The following is a 21,311-nucleotide window of genomic DNA, read 5'->3' on the forward strand; positions in this document are numbered from 1 at the left end:
CGACCCTTTCCACTCTTCTTTTTTTTCGCACCAAACGAGCAAAACACGACCGACAACGTGGATCCAACCGTCCTGCAGGAAATCAGTCCACGTCACATCTTCTAAAGAGGAAAAAAAAAAAGTGAGCCAGAGAGTAAAGCCGTGCTCTCACCGTGCGCCTTCAAGGTGGCAAGAGCTGGAGGGAGAGTGAGCGCAAGCATCAGACTCAACCGAATAGAAAGCTGATTGACTTCCGGTAAGGGTTTTCAAAATAAAAACAATCTGCAGGACAGTTTACACCTGGTCATCTTGGTATTACAAACACAGACACATCACCTGGCGCATTTGTTCGTTATTCTACTATTCAAAGATGTAATGTTTCATATTTGTGATCTGTGTAGGATCATGCGGCACATGGGTACTTGGCACAGTCTTCAGCTGTTCATCAGGCAAGAGAATAATCTTGATTTATTTTACACCGCCCACAACACAAATTTGTAGGTTACCGGTTGAAGCAAAATATTAGTTATACTAGATGCTTTATGCTGCTATTATTATTTCTTCAACTGAACCATTTTTTTTCAAACTTTTCAAACAAAGGAGCTTTCAAACTAAAAGTGTTTGTGGTCTAATTCTGGTTATCTCTTGCTACTTTGGCTCTTTCGGTTCTGACTAAGAAGCAGATGGATTGGCAGCGGTTCTCTCCACCGACTTGTACAAGCAGAGAATAATCTTCAGGTTACAGGACAGATGCCAGATTATCCCTCAGCAAGGTCTTTATCTCACTGGCCCACTGGCTGCACATCCATCCACACCCAGCAGTCTTGAAATACAATTCAAATAAGAGAACATGCTGAAAGCAATCACACTAATAACTGGACATTACTGGACATGGGAATGTATTTTAAATAAAAGTGAGTAGAGATATGCTCTTTTACCAGAAATGTTTGCTGATCTGGTTCTTTCCATGTTCCGATCAAGCTTTTTCTATATTTTGTCAGTTTCACAAAGCTACAGATAAATGAGGCATCAATTCAAGGCTGGATTGAGAACTTTCTGTAGCCTGTTACCTCTGACCTGCTGTCTGACACTGGGATATTTGGCAAAGATTTCTGGTGCCAGCCAATAAAGCAAAATCTGCATCACGTCAAAACTGACATTTTGTTAATCACAATGTTTGTGGACTGTCTGGATGCAGGGAGCAAAGTGATGTGCGAAAACCTGCCAACTCAGCTTTGAACCCCTGACAAACCAATGGACAAACATAATTAACTCAGAAAATGACCACCCAGTCTCTCCAGGAGACGTCCTTGGGCAACAATTGTACCACCACAGTAGCCTGATATGAATACTGAGTAGAGCCTTGTACAGCCTGTTTTAAATACCGTGTCTTCTATTGCTGCAGAAATGGATAAAAGAATGCATTAGTTATTTGGTTTATAGATGCTGGAAATGAAATCATACAGGGACAAATACAGTATAATAGTGCTTGTGGTTTGAAATGCGTCCACCTTCAGATACTTGTTCAGTCATCCATCAAGAGAGCTTTGAATTCATTAATCCTCTCTACTCTTTGAAGATAATGCATTTTTACACTAAAAGTGAATCTTCAAAATGGACTGGCATCATTCATTTTTTATTTGATCAAGTAAATTTGGTCTTGGGAAAAAAACCTCTGAAGGGTTATGATGATAATGAAAATGGTAGGTCACCCTTTGAGAAAAAAAAATTCCTCGCTTTAAACTCACAGCAGTAAAAATGAAAAACTAATTGGCACATTCACACACACAAAAAAAACTATATTTAGAGAATTTATTTAAACATAAAAATGATAATACTCCACAGTTTTATGTAGGAACACAGTTTTTAAAGTACAAAGGGGTGCTCACGGGAATTGCCATGAAGGCCAAGAGATTGTACCTCAGTCTGAATGTCTTGGCATCTTCGCCTCTTAAGCTAAAATCTAAGAAACCAGTCTCATTATAAAACACAATAAAAACATCCAAAGTCTATTATCCCCCCTCCACTCTCTTCACACTGTGAATCAGTGTAGCTCGCAGACTCTTCACCTACCCCGCCCTCTCCTCACAGTTGGGTATTAAGTGCATGTTCAGTACATCCATTAAGGTGCACATGAATGTGTTGATCACAGCGACTGGGTGTTGTTGTGATGACATATTGTGAAACAGCACAGCCTGGTGGATAGGGCAAGAAATGCAGGAGGGTGAAGTAGAAATATAGTATGGATGTCAAATGTCATGGATGTGAAGTCTGTGTTAGCCATCTTCTTTGTGGTTGTGATGCTGCCTTATATGACAAAGGTCAAAGGAGCTGGAGAGAGCAGTAGAAGATGTGATAGTTGTTCTTGTGTTTCAAATACATGGGCCAGACATGGCCATCAAACAGTCTGATCACGTGATTGCTCTTGTCTTTGGAGTTACAGTACAGTCACTAACATGGCTCTGTTGAAGACCTCTTTTCAAAACAACAAAGAAAATTCAAGTAAAACAGGATTGCAGGAATTATTACGCTGGTTTTCAAGGACATGGAGCATGGAGAGAGTATGGCCTTAGTGGTAAATGAATGATCTTGAGTTAATCCACCAGTTAGTAAAATAAGAACATTTGAACAACAACACAAAAGACCTGACATTCGTGTGAAGGGTACAGGTTTTTGGCTCTTGCAAGCCTCTTTCTGCAACCAAACACACAAATGGTGGTTTGTAACACTGGGCAGTTGAATGTGGTGTAAACATTAAAAATGACAGTTAAAAGGCAATAATTAAATAAAGAAAAGGTATATTATCCAATGTCCAAACTATGTTTTAAATGGATATGCTAGAAGACAAAAGTGAGCAAAATATTTTGTACAAGAGGTTAACAGCACTCTATTGTACTCCTGGCTATACACCTATGTGCAGCTGATATTAAGTTAAAACAATAAAAGCACAATAAAGCTTGTTGGATCTGACCATCTTTTACACAGCAGTCGTTAAGCCAAAAGCCCCTGAAGAGAAGTTCAGTAACACACAGCCCTTGAGTGTTAACGTACGAACACAGTTTGAGTCAGAAAAATATAACACCCACGTTCCTGTGTTGAAAAATAGACATTTTTGGCCAGAAGGTCACAGTTCATTGACTGACGTCTCTTCAGTACAATATGTGCAGGGTGCAGTAGCTGCCTAGAGTCTCTGAGTCTGTGCTTCTGTGTATTATATGCACTTACAGTATACAGACGTGTTCATTTGTGTGTACATGCAGTGCTGTTTTGATCACACGTTCACATTCCACAGATGTGTGTGTAATTCCTGGGTCCAAAATGATGGAGACTCTATTCTTTCTAGTTCTCTTACAAGCAGCTCAGGTTGAAATTCTCTAGGAGTCAAGATACCCCAAATGAGTTCATTTGTCTTTTCATTACTCAACTAATATTTCAGTACTGTAAGATTGTCACATCAGGCGAGATGCAGGTAAGGTGGGGAGAAGAGTGATTCAGGGAGGACAGGCCTTAGGTTCAGTACCTTCAATACAGGTGTTCTCCTCCAATCTCTACATATTTAAAGCTCGTATCCAATCCCCCCCCCCCCCCCAGCCATTATCTTCCACTCCTACTTTATATGCAAAGTGGAAGAAATCACCCTTTGTTTCCACTCTTCATCTCATCTTCTATTATTTCCCCATCAGAAGATGTCACTGTTGCACCTGTTAGCAAAGTCGTCCCGCCGCACCCAGATGACTTCATGGTCCTTGTTTGTAGCCCCCTCCACAGCGCACTGCTTCAAGGGCGCAAGCTTTAGAGTTGGGGTTGCACAGTGAGATAGAGAGACACCACATGAGGTGAAGGAGTCCACTGAGCCTGCATGACGACCATGCTTTATTCGATCCACTTCCTCCTCGTGCATCATATTCTGCATGATCTCACTTTTAGTCTCTACCTGACTGAGGCTGTGGCTCCTCATGTCTCCACACTCTACGTTGAGTCCTTCCATCTTCTCTTCCAGGTCGGATGGTTCTGCCGACGCAGCTCGTACAGACTTGCAGTACTCATCATCGTCGCTTAAAATGTCAGTCTCCTTCACCTGCTCCACGTCAACACCCTCTCCCTGGTCTTCATAGCAACCCAGGTCAAACTGCTCTTCCACCCAACGTTCTGTGTCTACTTCCTGAGCTTTATGTGACTGATGCTGGGACAGAGGCGAGTAGAAGGTAGGGTGGGAAGGGGCAAGGGAATCGATGCTGTTGTTGTTGCCATGGAAAACCATGTCTGTGTCTATGGTGAAACGTGTCCTCGCCAGCTTCCTGTGGGCGAGAGTTCGAGATGGAGCGGAAGCTAAACAGAAAAAATAAAAAGACACCAAAATGTCACATACAGTGCTAGGGTTAGTGACACAACATGAGATTGCTGTAAACTAGAACCTATACTAAAGCCTTGTCACCTGCTCTGTTCATGGCGGGCCGTGCCCCTTTAAGGGCACATAGCCGTTTTCCCCCAAAGGGAACGTACTGCTGGTTGGGTGGCAGAGACTCAGTCTTTAGAAGCTGCCGGCGCTGCTTTTCCCTAAGGATGGAATGGACTGCTTTCAGGAAGTCTTTTTTACTATCAGGAGACCTGCAAATAAAAAATTATATTTTTAAAATACTATACTAGGGAATGCTCTTTTGTTGTCAATGAAAAAAATTAAACAAAAAAAAAAAAAAAACATCACACCTGCAGCACAACTGGAAGGTTCTCTCTGGTCTTCCTTCAGATTCAGATTTTGTGTGAACTATCTCACACACTGCTGTACCCTCAGAGTCTGAGACAGGGAGAGAAAGGCAAAGAAGGAGATGTGATTTACATTAATAAAAGCATTCAGTTAATTACCATCATCGATTTCTTTCCCTTTAACAACAGGCCATTAGACAGATAAACGGTCATACTTCAGCTGAATTGCCAAAGGGTGATTTAAGGTTCATCTAGGACAGAGATAGGATGCAGGGAAAATTGCATGCAGACCTGCTAATAGGTATTTATCTGTTTTGATTACAAAGGTTCATCATTTATTTTCTGTGGGAGGGAGAAGCTGCAACACTTAGTGGGCTCCAGAGACTTTGAGGCTATTGTCAGAATTCACTGGGTCATCAGAAACAACCTCTATGGTTTGGGTCACAGAGTCTTTCACATGCAAATGATTTTTGTTATGACTTTAACATAAAGATGCAGAATAAATTTATTCCTAAAGAACAGTGTGGTTAGGGCTTATGTGTATTTTCAAGTGGAAAGCAAATCTACTGTGGAAAGGACAAGAAGTTCAGGCACTGCCAAAATATCAACTGTTAAAAAATGATGCATTATGCACAAATGAGCACTAAAATCACAAAAGCAAGACAGTCATGTTTATCTAAGACTTGAGTTTTTTGTGTGGCCCAGCTTTGATACTGACTAATTCCTGACCACACAGTTAACCCAGCAGTAATTCTAGTGGCTTTTCCTAAAGTGCCCAGGATATCCTGAGGAATCGTGATGCAAGGTTATTACTTTTGTTGTAACTCTGTTTAAATAGACTTACTTGCAACGGCACGAACTTGGAGAGAGTCTGTTGCAATCATGTGACGGAAACGGAAAGGATCCCTGTCATCACTGACAGGCACACGATGAGAGCCACCCTGGAAATGAGACATTGGGTGAATTACACATTACCTGCAATACATCAACATGCCAGCAGAGAGCAATAGAATCCAGTGATAGAAGAGGACCTGAACAGACACCTATTGTCTACTGTGCTGTACTAAAGGATCTGGAAAGGGTGCATAAAAAGTCTTTTCAGTTCATTCACTTTCAAAAGCAGGCCTCACTCAATTACTTCATCCATTGTCCCATGAACCCTAATTTTTTTAATCTCAATGTGCCACCCAAATCTAAAAAAAGGTCATTTAAAAAGCCCTTGTAGTCTGCTCAGTACATCCTCCAGAACAGTGTGTCTCAGACTGGAAATAATCAACAGAATAGGGAAGAGTACTTACAATTTTCTTCCTGTGCTTGGAGCAGTCCTTGTACACAAATACAACTGCAGTTTTGAACACTAAATGAGCACAAGGGAGAGATGATGGAAAAAAAAAAAAGAAAGACACCATTAGTAGGGTCTGCATTCATTAATCACATACTGTACATGCAAAGTCATGTCACTGTCCAATCTACTACAGTGACAACTTTATAGAGCATGTCAATGGGTGCTTTAAGCTAAAGAACAGCCTCAAACTATATCAGGCAGACAAAACATGAAAATGGACCCAACTCACGACATTGCATGCTCAAAGCAACCCTTATCCCTCACTACCGCCTTGCCATTGAAAGCCCTTATGCCATTTAAAGACAGAGGCCACTTCTGGATGTGTGAGAGCCTCACGTGACATCATAACATGAAGATGGCGTGCTGTACCTCACTTGAAAAGTAAAGAATAATTCAGATTCTTAATGTAATATGCCCAGAGGGTCTTTCCTTTCACCTAGTCTTTCTAGTCTATATACTGTAGGTGAGATACAGTTAAGTGCTGTGCACCAGTAAGTATAAGGAAACTGTTATATAGTGCAGTGTTTATCTAATGTGAAGAACATTTAATCATATAGGAAAATAATATGGAAATAATATGGAAACCATCTGTTTACTCATCTACAACAAGGCACCCTCCAGTGCTTTAGCATGTAATACATGGGGATGAGTGCTTTTAGAGACAGGACAGGATTTTCAAAGTTATATAACATTTTGGCCAATCCCGTGCATATAACGATGTAAAGAGGGATTTTGTTATCTGTTTTGTAACTATGCAGATTGAAGACTTGAAAAATGGACTGAAACTTTAACTCATAATTCACAAAAAGGACAGTTTATCATCTGGAATGCCAACAAAAAAAAAAACAGAACTGCAACTCAATAACTTCTACCTTTATGCAGCTTGCATGATGTTTCATGTTTCTGTATGTACTCCATGGCTCTTCAGTTTGGTTGTATTGAATGTAGCTATGTAAACTTAGTGTTTTATATCTGTAAATTCAATTTCATCCTTATACATATACAAATACATGAAGAATTCATCCAGTCTAGCTGTAAATATGTGAAATGTCTCTATTCTGATGTGGACAGCTAAAACATTAAAAAATTAAAAGATTATATCCCTGTTCAATTAAATCCAAAAATAAATGAATCCCTACCAAATGCAGCCAAATCAGGGTCCTTTTTGCTCTTGACCAAAGAGGCTGGCGGGTTGAGCCACACCACTGTGGAATGTAGCAAAAGATCCCCCATTGAAAGGTCAGCCACCTGAGATCAACAGAAGGAATAAATACATAGAAAAACATACAATTAATTCATCAGATAACTTATTAGATTCACAGCAGATTATTATTATGAATAAAATAGGCGTTATTATGTTTACCTCTTTTTTATCTGCAGACTGTTCATTTATGAGCTGGTCGAAAACAGCTCCATACTCCTCATGAAGCTTTTGCATCTCGTTGATGTGACTCGCAACCTTATTCATTGCTTTCATTGCAACTGAATGGGGGGGGGGGGGTAAAAAACACCCATCACTCCTATATTATCATTACCACATTTTATAATGTATCCTTGTTAATGATAACAATAATAATAATAATAATAATAACAATAATAATAATAATAGTTCTGTGGGGTGATTCATATATGACATCATATTGGTTTCATAGCAGTTTAGTCTTACATGAAAAAGTACATGTGAAAAAAAAAAAAAAAAAACACTGGCTTACCATCCAGGTGGTAGTGTTCCTCACTGTCAGGGTCAGTGAGAGAGTAGAGCTCCTTTAGCAGCAGTGGATACTTCAAGACCCTCTGGATGGGTTTGATGAGATAAGACTCCAGAGTGGATGAATGTTGCTGTCTGGGGTTTCTCTCAGCCAGGAAAGCCTTGAAATCTGGGTCGGTCTTTGCTAGAGGAGCAGAAAGATGAGCAATCATTCACTTGCTATAGGGAGGCAAAAACACTGTTATGCTATTGTACCTGGAGAAACCTTGCATCTCAAGAAAAATATCAGAATATTTCCCTCAGGGCAGCAAACCATAGCAATAAATCCAGTATGCTACTGTATTTTTAAATGTGTCTGCACAGTATAATCACACATGCGGTCAGTTTTATACTAGTTGCAGTTCTTCCTGTCATACTACAAGGCATATGACAAATACACCATGCTTTATTTACTAGACTTGCCCTGTAGCAATAATGACAGAGAAGAATATTTGTTTAACTAGTGGTAACTGGTTCTTTAAACTACTATCACAGCAGTAAGTGGTGGCTCTGTGCTTAATGTCAATCAAGAATGTGTGCATGTTTTTACCTTTAGCCAGGACCTTTGGGACCTTGGTGTGGCTGGCACAGAAGGCACTGTAGATTTTGAAGCGATCCGCATAATACAGGAATGAACCACCCAAGGAGAACAGCACTTTCTGTGGAAACACATGAGCATGTCATGTTATCACAGTTAAGTATCTTTGATTTTAATCAAGTGAATTTTTGAGCAAGAGCTGGTCAAATAAGGAGACATTTCAACTGTGATCTGTTTAGAGTCAATTGCGAACTGAAAGTGAAAGTGTTTTGTTCGTGTGGGAAAATGTAAACAGTCAAATTCATCATTTCTATTGCACCATATACACTATCATGAATTATTGATGGAATAACTGCATCTGATAAAACTATTTCAGAGATGAGCTAAAATTATTAGATGATTAATAACTAAATGATACATGAATTCAAGTGATCAATCTTACCTTAAACTGCTCTACCCTTTCCAATTTGTCCAGGTTTGGCACCAGCCTGATTCCATCTTCCAGTGTTCGGAGAAACTCCACCTGGAACTCCACCATCTCCCCAAGGTTACCAAACAAAACGTCCAGCTACAACAAACATGAATCATCAATCGTTCACCACTTTTACTTTAGGAGCATTCTCAGTGTTTGTGTAATGTGTATGTACAACAATTCATAGGAGTTTTTTTTTTTTTTAATTCATGAAGTAGGAAGGAAAGTACCTCATCCTGTGTAAGGAAGTGCTCTTTCTGCAGAGGTGTCAAGTAGCACTCTATTAGGCAGTTCAAGTCCTGAAAAGAGGATTTAAAAAACAAAGTGTGGACAAGCTCAGCCTGTGATCAGAAGTTTGAGGAGGAATGAGGCATGGCATTGATAGGGGGGGTGCTTGATGTGGAAACATAACTAAAGAATTTAAGTAATAGAAGGAAATCGGCCCTTACAGGCATCAACATATCCCACCATGACATAAAAGGCACGTCAACATTATACATAGGTATTACAATAATTATGACAGATGACAAGAACTGAATGTACTTGTACCATGATAGTTATGAGATTGTCTCTTTTATCAGCAAACATCTATCAATTAATGCAGTAAAAACTGCCTCGGGCAAATCAAACAGTCTAGAAGGCTCATACTCACGTTGACATATGTCTTCTCAGTCTCCACCAGTTCACCTATAACCTTGCGGAGTTTGTCTGCGTGGGAGAGCTGCCTCTGCGCAGCAGTTCCTCCTGTGGGTGGTAACGCTGACACAGGACTTGGGGAGAGGGATGACGAAGATGAGGAGGAGGAGGATGACATAGGGCACTCCAGGGGATTCATTTCATGAAGACTACGGCAGAAAGCAGTGACCTGCTCGGTGCTCTGCAGAGAAAGAGACAGAGACAGGAAATGTCAGGAAATGTGTTATTTTTAGGATTTGAAAAGACTGATTTTATGAGACATTCTGAGAGTAAAGGGCAAAGCAACAAAGAGTTCTTTCACAAAAAAAATACATATATTTCTTGGAAGAAGACTTGTGTAGGTGAAAATACCAAACAAGGTTATCGTACACTGTGTGCAAATATTGACCACGATCCTACATGGATACGTACAAAACAAACTGGAAATTATGCACCACTACCAATACATCCAGCACGTTCTTACAAAACCTGCAATAACACCCACCTACATCCCTGGTATCAAAAATACCAAGCATGAGCAGACCTGCCAGGACAGAAAGAAAGTAGGCCAATGTTTAAAAAAAAAAAAAAAAAAAAAAAAAAAAACAGACCTAGAGGGCTCTTCCCCACCACCTCTTTCTGGCTGTAGAGACAAATGTTAGCAGATAATGCTACTACTCTTGAAAGTCAACAGTCACATATTAGTTGTTCAGTAATGAGGATCATAAACTAGGCTTTTTCAGTGTGAGGGCTCAACACTCGCTCTCTCATAGTATAAGAATATACACTGCAGCCCATGCAGGAAGATAGATGCTTAGAATCAATTGGTTAGTTTTATTTCACAGGTCCAAGGTTGTAAAGGTAAGTACAACAGCGCTGTTCACGTATCAGAAATGCAGCTTGAGCAATACTTACAGTCATACAGTACTAAAAACTGCTGTTAATCCTTCCGATGTTAGAATTTACCTCCTGCAATTAAAAATGTCACTATCTCTAAAATCAGGTATGGGGAATATGTGATGTCTTTGATACTGTTGTTTTTGGGTGTATCTGTTGAGTGAGTGGGAGAGAATTAATGAGTTCAGCCCAAACATCAGTTGCAAGAGATTTATACTCAATCATTAAATGCTACTAAGCCCTAAATTTAAGGATGTAAATATTTTTTAAAAAATTACTGCAGTATGATTTAATAGGGCAGGTGTTTCCTTTTTTGTGAGATATTTAGGCCCTATAGCAACAACTACACACAGTGAGTCATTGCATTGGAACTCGGTGTACAGCTGATTAGGTGAAGCAAATCATAGTCTGGATCTGCAGACAACACAAAGCAGGAGCAATCCAATTTTCAGCTATTGAGTTTGATGGCATTAATGTTTCTAATTCAACCATGTAGCCCTACTTCGCCAACTGTATGTTACACAAACATCCTTTATCTGTCTATATGTGGTCAGTGAAAGTGGTCAGTAATTATAATCTGTGAGAACACACATTTATTTACAGGCAGCTTCTAAGCTAGCGACATGGCTTGTCTTTGCTGATTCCATGGTTTGTCTCCTGTTTTGCTGAAGCAATGACAAACACAATTTTCCTTTGTGGTATTCAAACCAGCAACACTCCTGCATACACAGACACAAATGCACACACAAAATGACAACCATGCCCATATTGAAAATTCCTTCTATCAGATCAAAATCTTTAGTCTCTGGAGGGAAACCACAACTACTGCACAAGACACCAAACATATAGAATGTATGTAAACTAATACAGTCTACCATGACTAATTAAATAATATTCTGTTGTCCATGAACAGACAATATTGAAAACAGAAGATGGTGCAGGCATGAATATGCAAACATTGTAATCAGGCCAGAATATTTCTAAATGCATAAAACAGAGCAACAACATTGACAGTGTTGCCACTTCATGAGTGAGGTCTTGCCCTTGACAGCCAGAGGAATTAGTGACAGTCAAGTGACAGATGGAGCAGTGACAGAGACAGATGAAAGCAGGAGATGGAGATGGAGGGACAGGCTGGAGAAGGATGGATGCATAACACCAATACCGCTAAGAAAAGAGTCACTATGCATAACATCCCAGTCTGTGGCTGCATGATAAGTGGGTTAAACAGGCGATGCTGATACACATGTAAGGAATTTGATTTATTTATCTAAAAGGATAAAATTCAGGATTAGCAGTATTTTGCTCAACTGTTCAAACAATTGCATCATAAATTTGCCAACAGCTGAGCCCTGGCTCATAATATAAAAGCCTTGTTTATTTGTTGCAGCCTTCCAACTTGCTTCATAGTGATGCAGGTAAGGTTTAGGATCTTTTGATTTTATTGCCAAATAGGATGACACAGTAAGATGAGGACCCTGCAGTTCAATTAATCACAATGTGTGATCAGACATTGTGATCAAATATAAATCAGTTAAGATATATTGCTTCACTGGGAACTGAACCTTAACCTAACCTAGCTTAACCTTACTGCTCCTGTCCTGGTACTGTGATATAATCACTGACCTCTGCAGGTCCAAAGACAAGCCATCACACACACGCACAGATCAGACTGCATGGCTTACCAGCTGTAACATGTCATAGATGGAGTCGGTCGAGCGTTTGGAGTTCCCGCTCCTCTTAAAGGCTGACATGATTTCAGATGTCAATGAGAAGTCAAGTGTTCTGTTTCCTTATCCAGATTTTTTAGTCCAGGTCTTTTCAATTCCTCTGTGCCACTCAGTGTCAGTAGGCTTTATTTTTACCTTGTTCTAAAATATACAATCGTACACTGTGCAGGATGTATGGACATGCAACTTATCCAGCCTCACTGCTCTGCATAACACTACTCTTGATAAAATCATTACCGCCAAAGCTGTACAAATAGGTCATTACACAAACAGACTGCAATGAACAACAGTGCTCTAATGTCTCCTTTATCCTACAGCGTCCATCCAATCAGTCTGTCTTTCTCAATCCCCTGTCTGCCTCTGCTTACTCCCCCTGTCATTTTCCCATTTACACTCCCTCTGTCTTCTCTCTCTTTTCTCTGTTTGCTGCCTCTCTCACTTCTGTCCAGGTGTTTGAGAGCAGCTGCCACATAGAATACAACATTAAGTAACAAGATCAAACATCACATCCTCATGAGAGATGGAAGAAAAGAGGGGCGGAGAAAGGCGAGAGGAAGCAGTGGGTGGTAGGAGCACTTCAACGGGAAAAGACAACATGTCGCTTCTTTCTCCCTCCGTCCATCTAGCCATATCTTTTTCCAATCGGAGCTCAGACATACTTGTCATCACAATTTTATTTGAACTCACTCATGTTTCAGAATGTGTCCCCGAAATACCCTAACAATCAACTGTGTTTTAATAGTGCCATGCAATCGTTTCAGAAACATTAAACAATGAAAAAAAACTAATCTGGACATAAATCACACAACTAACACACAGAAATATACCCCAATGCAATAAAAATCTCAATCAACAGCAGCTCCAAATAAATTCTACACATGATTATTTGATCCTGGTCAGACTGGAGTTTCAAGCTCTCATACCATAACTGTTCTGATTTTTATTCATTTCCCATGATACCCTTACCAATCAAGTGGTGCGTTTACAATAACACACCTACTACGCACTAGAAATCTCTGAGTTATTTAAGATGTTCAGGAATTAGCCCATGCCTTAAATACAATTGATGTGAAGATCAGCAAGCAAAGCTAGGGAAAATGTCATGATATACTTTTTGTCCCTCAGGCGTGAATACTAGTTTCAAAATACTGTTAAATAAAACCTTAAATCCATTAGATAAAATAGATCTTTAAAAATGATGCTGTTAAACTCAAAAAGAAAACCTAAACTTTTGTTAAATGTAATGATAAAAAAACAAATCTGAAAAAAAGAAGGTAAACGTAGATATACGTGTAAACCCACGGACATGTACTCACGTGCAATAAACAATATTTTGACCTCAGACATCAAACCAACAAAGTAGAGAAATAATATATAAAACAAACAATATGAGCCAGGCAGAAAGTGAACAAAGAGACTCAAGGCAGCAGTACCTCTTCTCTGGTAAGCCCAATACATGTATTCCTCAACCCCAAAGACAATTCTACACCTTTTTACAAACTACTACATCCCCAACCTGCCCTGCGGCACAGACAGGGAGAGAACTACAGCATGAGGGAGGGGCATGGAGACAAGCTCAAACCTGCTCTCACACCCGCCAGCTAAAACCATGCACAGTGAGAGCCAGGATAAACAGAGATTATACATATCTGCATACTTGGCATACAGAAGTACATTACACACATTTGAGCAGAGTATGCTCAGAATACAGCATTTTGACATGCAATATACACATGTAAATAATTGAAAACAGATATATGTTTTCATTCCTTGGATACTGTTTCTAAGAAAGAAAAGGCATGTACTTGTTAGTGTCATGGAGAGAAGGAAGAAAAGGACGGGAAAGGAGGGAGAGTTTTAAAGTTCACTTTCATCTGAAAACAGCAAAACATGCAAATCCCTAAATCCCTATAAGAATGATGAGATATACGCTATGACACAGACAGAGACTAATCATTTAATCTGATGTGAAAATACAATCATGGTGTGAGTCAAATCTGTGTATGAACATTTATGACTCTGAAGCATTTTTGGACTGCAAGCCTCCTCCCACAACTCTAGCAAGTTGTGAGGATTGTGGAGACGGTCAAGTGCAAGGCACTTTCTTTTTGTCTTTTCTTGTAAAAAAAAAAAAAAAAAAAAAAAAAGTAGAGACCTTGGCATGAATAGAAAATAAGAAAATTCACTACATTTAAATTATAGGCTTTGGCATACAAGGAATCAAATATATAAATGATAGATATTGAAACAATCAAATCAATGCTGATAATCATTCTTCAATTAGGAACACATCTGTTCTTGGTTGCATGTTGTGTTAGAAGAATAATTGTTGTCTTGCAGGCTTGAAAGATCAGCGTAGTGCTCCCTCCAGTGGAAAACTGTGAAATGACAGCAGGAGTGGGACAAAGCTGTGTATGGTCTGATTAGACAGCAGTGAGAAGGGACTAGTGAAATATTATTTTAAGATTAGATATGTACAGCAGTGACACTATGGATTCTTAGTGACTAATTACATTAAAGAGAGAGGGAGAGATTGCAGGAAGTTTTTTAAAGTTTGTTCAGGAGTCAATCAAAATAAATCTTGATTAAAAAAAAAAAAAAAAAAAACTGTCCCTCCACCCGTCACGTACTGAATAATGCATTTTCCATTTTAAATGCCCTAAAGCCAGACTGACAGAGGTTTCTCAATTATAACAGCTCTTGTCACTGAGACTGACTACACCTTGGAGAACACTACCAATCACTGTCATCTCTATTATCGCTTTTATCTAAAGCAATCGCCGTTTTATTCTCTGGTTGGTTTATCATATTGAGGAGGTGGTTCTGTGCTTTGTCTAAAATAATGAACCTCCCTGTTTCCTCCGGCTAGCTAGACACTCATTTATCTCCACTAAATGATGTGAAACACTGTGGAGAATGAAGTAATTAGAATGTGGGGATAATTAAAATTGTCCCACTTTGCCTCTTTTTCCCCAGTCTTGCCACGATGTGACTGCAGGCACTGGGTGAAATGAAGAGAGCAATCTGCAGCACTTAGGAGTTTTTCCAAAAACGAGAATGGGGAAACAAAAGCATAATCATCCTGAAGCAAAGGGAAAGTGCAACACGATTTAAATGAAAAAAAGAGAGAGAGGAATGACATGGTTTTGGATGTTGATAAGAATTCTGTGGCAAATTTGGATTGTCTTTGTTGACAGAGGAAGTTTCCAAGTGCTTGTTGATGAGGTCAGAGCTCACTGCCGACTAGAGCGCTAAGGGAGCTGAACTGTTTGAGAACCAATAACAGCCCCATGTGTTTATGATAATGAACAGCAGGGGTTATTGAGGAGGAGGGGGCTAAGAAAGGACAGGAAGTCAGAAGGAAACTGGAAGGACAGGAGAAAAAAAAGAGACGAGCTGTCAAAACAAAGGATGGAAGACTGGGAGACAGGATGATCAGAGCGAACAAAGAATACCAAGCTGTTATGTCTGAGACAGGACAGGATGCTGTTGATCTGAATTGTGGTGACAAAATACACGACATTAAATTAAATAATCAAGAAATGAGGGGCAGAGAAAATGGAGGATGAATAAATAAGGCTCATACAAAGAGCAGATGGAAATTAGGACAGAAATCAGCACGTTAGTCTGGAAGAGAAGGTGAGAGACTGAAAGGTGAGATGAAGATCACAGACTTCCACAGCTTCAGTTTCTCCCTATATCGACTTGCTGGCAGGGATTTGTTTTTTCCTATAATTATGTGGAACAGCCTAAGATAAACAAAAAGGCCCATGACTAAGGACAAAAACAGGGGACAATTACAAACAAGGATAATCCATATTCCTGCCATTATTGTCTCCCCATGGGGACTACATTATTTGAGATACTGGCTCTGGTGGTGTATGATCTTACGTATTAACATTTATTTTGGTGACTGAAGACTTAGAGCCTGTTTTTACTTCAGTCCATATATAGTTTTCCCCTTTCTGAGCGCTAATGGGATTCTACATTTCTGATGTATGAAAGAACACTGTAAAGTCATTAAACTGTACAAACTTTTAAACATTACAATGACTGAACCTTTTTGAAGTGTTCAAGATCGCCTGCTGTATGGTGTGCTTTGCACACAGAGTTGAAGACATTTTTGGATATAATATTGCTAAGAGCTTAAAATAAAATCTATAAATTGTGAAGTAGGCACTCTGTCTAAACAGTTCTGTAAAGTTCAAGATCACTGAATGTTGTTCTCACATCAAGTGCACAGAGACAGACTTAAGCAGGCCTCTCATCCTTGTCTAGGCATTCTGGAAACCCTATCTGTTGCTGTTTTTTTCCATCCTCCTCCCAATTAATACTGGCACATTGGAGTCACAGACCCACTGCTGTCCAACAGGAATGAGTCTTAGACTGGAGCTTAATTTTCCCTTGAGATTGAAGCTCACTGACACATATCTAAGTGCGAACACTACACTGTCCCTTCCTTTTGCTCATGTCTGAGATATCGACAGACAAAAAAACGTTTCCGGTGGTTACTGCTTATCAGACATTGCCATGGTAATGGAAGTGACAACCGTGTCCAAGGGAGAGCGGCTGGCACGCGGCATGCCCCAGCAATCACTGTGCCGACCCTGATCAGATCAGACATAATCTTAATTAGAAAGTGATGCTCTTCACTCACTCTTTCACTCACCTGTCTGTCTCTCTCCATCTCTGTGTTTCACACAACCAGTGTGTGCAGTACACACATCTGTTCATGTGCTAAGACTGACGTACTACAAAAGAACAGTCATGCAATATGTTGTCACCACTGTGTAATACTAATCTCTAAGACTGCGATTTCCATTGCAGTGTTTAACAACAGTATGCTATAGGCTTCAACAGAAATGACAAATTAACCATTATAACAACCATGTGTGCCTGAAATTTATCATCTGTGTGTGTGTGTGTGTGTGTGTGTGTGTGTTAGACTACTCACACACTTGTGTTTCTTATCTTGGATCTTTCTGTCCCATAACAGCCATAATGTAAAGGTCACAACAATCCCACGAGAAAAAGCTTACGAACATCTCAGTTTTTCACTGTCGCTTTAACCTTTTTTTTTGTTACGTTACACATACACTTAAAGAAATAAAAAGAAAACTGACACTGCTGAAGAAATATTCACGTTAAAACCAGCCAGAAGGTTTCTATTATCATAAACACGTGGACTTAGTATTTGTTCAGACATACACCCAGAATGTGTTGGATTGTTGATTAGTTATTTCAGTGTTCAGTGTCCTTTTCTGTCTGACAGATCTGAGCTTAGAAATGAGCCAAGCTGCCCCTGAAGCTAAAAAAAAAAAAAGCAAAGCAGCAGGAAACATTAATGCAGATGTTCAGCCAGATACACAATTCCAGCACTGATCCACAGGTGTCGCACACACACACGCAGACAGATAACAAAGCTGCTGGTCTGTAACAATACGTCTGACACAGTGTATGATACTCCCTCCTTTGAATAGCCGGACTGTTCATTCCCTGCTTGGTTGCATGCTTGTGTCTCTGTGTGACTTTAGAGTATATAGACTTAGAGTCTAAAGCCATATCCTACCTTATGTCCAGTCCCCCTGCAGGTTTTGTCTTCCTGGTAATTGCTGGGGCTCTGCAGGGACAGTCGAGGACCTTCCTCCAAAGTGTCATTTGGGCTCTCTACTGTCAGCCCTGATATTTCATCCAGGATGTCCTCTACAAGCAGAGAGGACAGACAAAGCTCAGAAGGAAGCACATAAATGTGTGCACATAAATATCAGGAACTTCTTCTTAATAATAGTTACAGGCCCCTTTGTATAATGTCTTTATTTGATTAATTTGATTTACATTTCCATGTTCAGTGGAGTTAAATGTGGAGTCTGTCTTAGTGTTAATTATTATGACTTGGTTTCGTAGTCAAATTGGTTATTACTTCATCCGTGTCCATGATAAATTTTCAATTTAAAGTCTCCCTTGAGTTAAAGGCCTCCTGTTTACACTCATCTGCTCTTAAGCATGATATCGACAACCTCCATCTGTCTACTGAAGTGTTTTTATTCCCTGTATGACCCCTTTCGTACTGCATACACACACAATGACAGCTACACACTACTGAAGGATTCATATTAATATTCATACTGCTCTGAGCCACTGTATAAACAATGCCAGCATGTCAGCTTGTGCACTGGAAACCCCAATTTATAAGGAATACAAATGGTGCCCTTGCACAGATAAAAAGATTAGGTCATAGAAAAGCTGGCGGCTGCCTGCAGGTTAGTTATCAGCCAGCATCCATGCATAATTAGCAGATCGTCCTGTTCCCCCTTTCCTTAAAAAGATACATCCATAGCTGCATTCTCCATTTCTCACCACACGAAGTTGGGGGTTTAGGCAATATATGATGCTCCAAAACAATACACATGAATAAAACAAAATAAAAAACTCTATTCTTTTTTCCCCCAAAGAGTCCACAATAGATTTGTTTACATTGTCAAATGAAACTTGCGTTTGTTCAAAACTAAATAACTTATAGAACAGGAAGTTTTACCTTGGCTCTGAGAGAAGATGTCTGTGGCTGTGTCCTGTTCCCCATCGGAGCGCCGAGGTGGTAGGGAGCACAGCACCTCAGGGTCTAGCTGGGGCAGTGCGCTGATGCTCAGGGTCAATGATTGGTTTACAAATGCAGCCCTCATATCGTCCATTTGAAGGGCAGATGCAGGTTTACCATTGAGAAACAGTACTTCATCTCCTGCTTTCAAACCTGGCATATAAGGCAAAGACAAAGGAAAGGGAGAAATGTTACATTTTGCTTGTGCTTCAGTTGTACACCTCACCTCAACAGAAAAGAGGTACATCATAATAAAAGCGATGCACAGATAGTATAATCTTTCAGAACATAGCATTTTAACAAAACACCATCCAACATCAGCTTTTCTGTGGACGATTAACACGGGAATGCAAATGTGTCCAAACTATCGACACAAACAAAACTTTAGTGCCATACTCCTCACCAGCAGCTCTGTCGCTAATCAGACATGTTGTGCCTCTAATGTGTTCCAATACATTAAACGTGTATCCTTCCATCTTTGTTTGCTTGAGGCAGATACTAATTTAACAAGACTCGATGGGTTTAAGGAGGAGGATGCAATGCCTGTCTGTTGCTGTCATGTCATTATGTACATCGTCTATATGTGGAAAAACAAACCACAGACTAGCAGAGCACCACTTCTGTTTGAGGATTTTTCCCCTCCCCTCGACCACCTGTGCCTAGCTCTGGTAATTGAGAATCAACACTCAATCAGTCCGCCAATTAGCCGTCAGCCTGGCACGGTAAACCTGATTGGTTGTGACAGCTGTTTAGGGGATTGGACAGCAGAATTAACTAAGAGCTAAAGGTTTTGGTGCTGTTAGCACAGTTCTCCTGACTCGTCTCCTTTTTTATCTTAGAAAAACAGCAGGTTACAGCACTGAATGATGCAATAAACAGACAGCTGGCATGCACAGAGTTAAATATATAGATAACCAAGGCATACATCTAGCCCTAAGTAATGACCTAGTTGTCTGGGATGGGAAATGTCAGCTGTAGTGGAGACAGAGAGAGTTAACCCCTCTAGCCATATACTACTGTGTGTGCTTAGCTGTGTGTGTACTTCGTTAGAGTTAGTGGGGCAGGAATTACTAGAGAAAAAGAGATGGAGAAAAGAGCCTTTGGGGGTCCTTGTCCAGTGCTGTCCTGGTTTCTGTGTCTACCCTGCAGAAATTCAAGCGTGATCTCCTTTAGTCCCCACTCATTCTCCTCACCCTGGCACACGTGCATGCACACACAGGCTTATCCCAGCATACATATGGACCTACTAATACCATGCCTTCCATACTTAATTCAATGATTCAGCAAAATACAGTGTAATATTCCAAAAAAGATGAATTGTGTTGGCTGGAAGCCACAAGCTTTTTCTATCTCACATACATGTAGAGATAGGGAGTACAGCTGTATTCTGCTGGCAGCCTGCTAAACTAGCAGCTTTTAAATTGCTAATGCACTGGAGGACACAATCTCACAGTTGAGTAACCTTGGTCTGACCCTAGGGCACAATAGTGGGGCATATTATTTTCTATACGTTAGTGTTGTATCTACAGAGCAGCCACGTGTTTCTCAAATCCATTAGGTCTCTCTGGCTCCGTTAAAAGATAGGAACCAGTGAATGGGGGTTGATCTCCAGACCCGGCTGTCAGATGCAGACAAAGGAATGCTGTTTTAATTCTTTGATCCAAGGAAAAAGCCGCAAATTCAAAGCTCCTATGCATCATATCATGCCTTTTTAGCCAGTAATCATCCTACTGACAAATATAGAACATGTCTTTTCAGATGTATTGGTGCAAGCAGCCAGATATTTTTCTGCCTTGGATTTTTACTATTTTTTTTTTTTTTGTAGTTGCTGGTTCATATTATGTGAGCATGCTGATGCTGGAGGGAATTTTTGGATGCAAATGATCCTTCTATGGACCCTATCTTTTAGTTGATTACCTTGTAAATCCTGAAATCCTTGGAAAGATATGCCAACATGTTGAACCACAGAATTTTAAATAAAAGAGGTCTGCATCAGGTTTACTATTGTGCAGCTTTCCATTGTTCCTCATGTACCTGCTAGCCAACACCATTTTCTTTTTCTTTATTTCTTCTCTATTATATATTAAGCCTACTACTAAGCCACAAGCCATTTTTTTCCAAACAGCAACAAAAAAAGAAATAGCTATGTTGGCTCACTAGCTGCACTGATAAGATGTCATGTTGGATCAGGTGTTTCTCAGGTGGTGTGTTTGATCTTATCCATAATATTCATACCTTTTACATAATCCCTGTTGCAGTGTTTGTCCTAGACCAGAAAGCAGGTTTGGTGAAAACTCAGAGTTTGTCAAACCCTTTTTTTAGTTCCAGAAACAAATATTACTTTAACTCTGAGTTAGTCACTGCAATAATTTATTCTGTGTACTTAACCTGCTCACCTCAGCACAGGTAGAGGTTGGTTTTCTGTTTTTCTCCTATCCTCCTATCATCCATGAACAATACACAGTACACTTTATATTTGGTATGTTATTGAAAAAGAAATATGTACCCTTAGCTGAGGCAAGTCCCCCTGCTTTTACGTCAGTAATATGGAGATGCTGCGTCCCATCATCATCTATAACTGCCACAGAAAAACCTACAGAGGATAATGACACAGAAATGATAGTTCATC

At 39.9% G+C, this 21,311-nt stretch overlaps 1 protein-coding gene across 2 annotated transcripts in view; it reads right to left on the minus strand.

Moving 5' to 3' along the window:
* Positions 1 to 1,840: 1,840 nt before the first annotated feature.
* Positions 1,841 to 21,311, minus strand: part of LOC113143157 (T-lymphoma invasion and metastasis-inducing protein 1-like) — a 48,477-nt gene continuing 29,006 nt past the window's right edge. Inside the window, exons 15-29 of one of the 2 annotated variants that reach the window (XM_026328631.1) lie at positions 21,189 to 21,275; positions 18,623 to 18,835; positions 17,657 to 17,766; positions 9,438 to 9,662; positions 9,016 to 9,084; positions 8,756 to 8,881; positions 8,326 to 8,434; positions 7,741 to 7,920; positions 7,392 to 7,510; positions 7,168 to 7,276; positions 5,982 to 6,040; positions 5,528 to 5,624; positions 4,687 to 4,774; positions 4,415 to 4,587; positions 1,841 to 4,308 (exon numbers count right to left, since the gene is read on the minus strand). In XM_026328631.1, the coding sequence (XP_026184416.1) occupies positions 3,659 to 4,308; positions 4,415 to 4,587; positions 4,687 to 4,774; positions 5,528 to 5,624; positions 5,982 to 6,040; positions 7,168 to 7,276; positions 7,392 to 7,510; positions 7,741 to 7,920; positions 8,326 to 8,434; positions 8,756 to 8,881; positions 9,016 to 9,084; positions 9,438 to 9,662; positions 17,657 to 17,766; positions 18,623 to 18,835; positions 21,189 to 21,275 (2,414 nt within the window). In that variant the 3' untranslated portion in view covers positions 1,841 to 3,658. Of the gene's footprint in view, positions 4,309 to 4,414; positions 4,588 to 4,686; positions 4,775 to 5,527; positions 5,625 to 5,981; positions 6,041 to 7,167; positions 7,277 to 7,391; positions 7,511 to 7,740; positions 7,921 to 8,325; positions 8,435 to 8,755; positions 8,882 to 9,015; positions 9,085 to 9,437; positions 9,663 to 17,656; positions 17,791 to 18,622; positions 18,836 to 21,188; positions 21,276 to 21,311 lie in introns of both variants that reach the window. The other variant, XM_026328630.1, reaches the window with a different exon arrangement.

This window comes from Mastacembelus armatus, chromosome 14 (genome assembly GCF_900324485.2).
Source record: "Mastacembelus armatus chromosome 14, fMasArm1.2, whole genome shotgun sequence".
NCBI classification, from domain to species: Eukaryota; Metazoa; Chordata; class Actinopteri; order Synbranchiformes; family Mastacembelidae; genus Mastacembelus; species Mastacembelus armatus.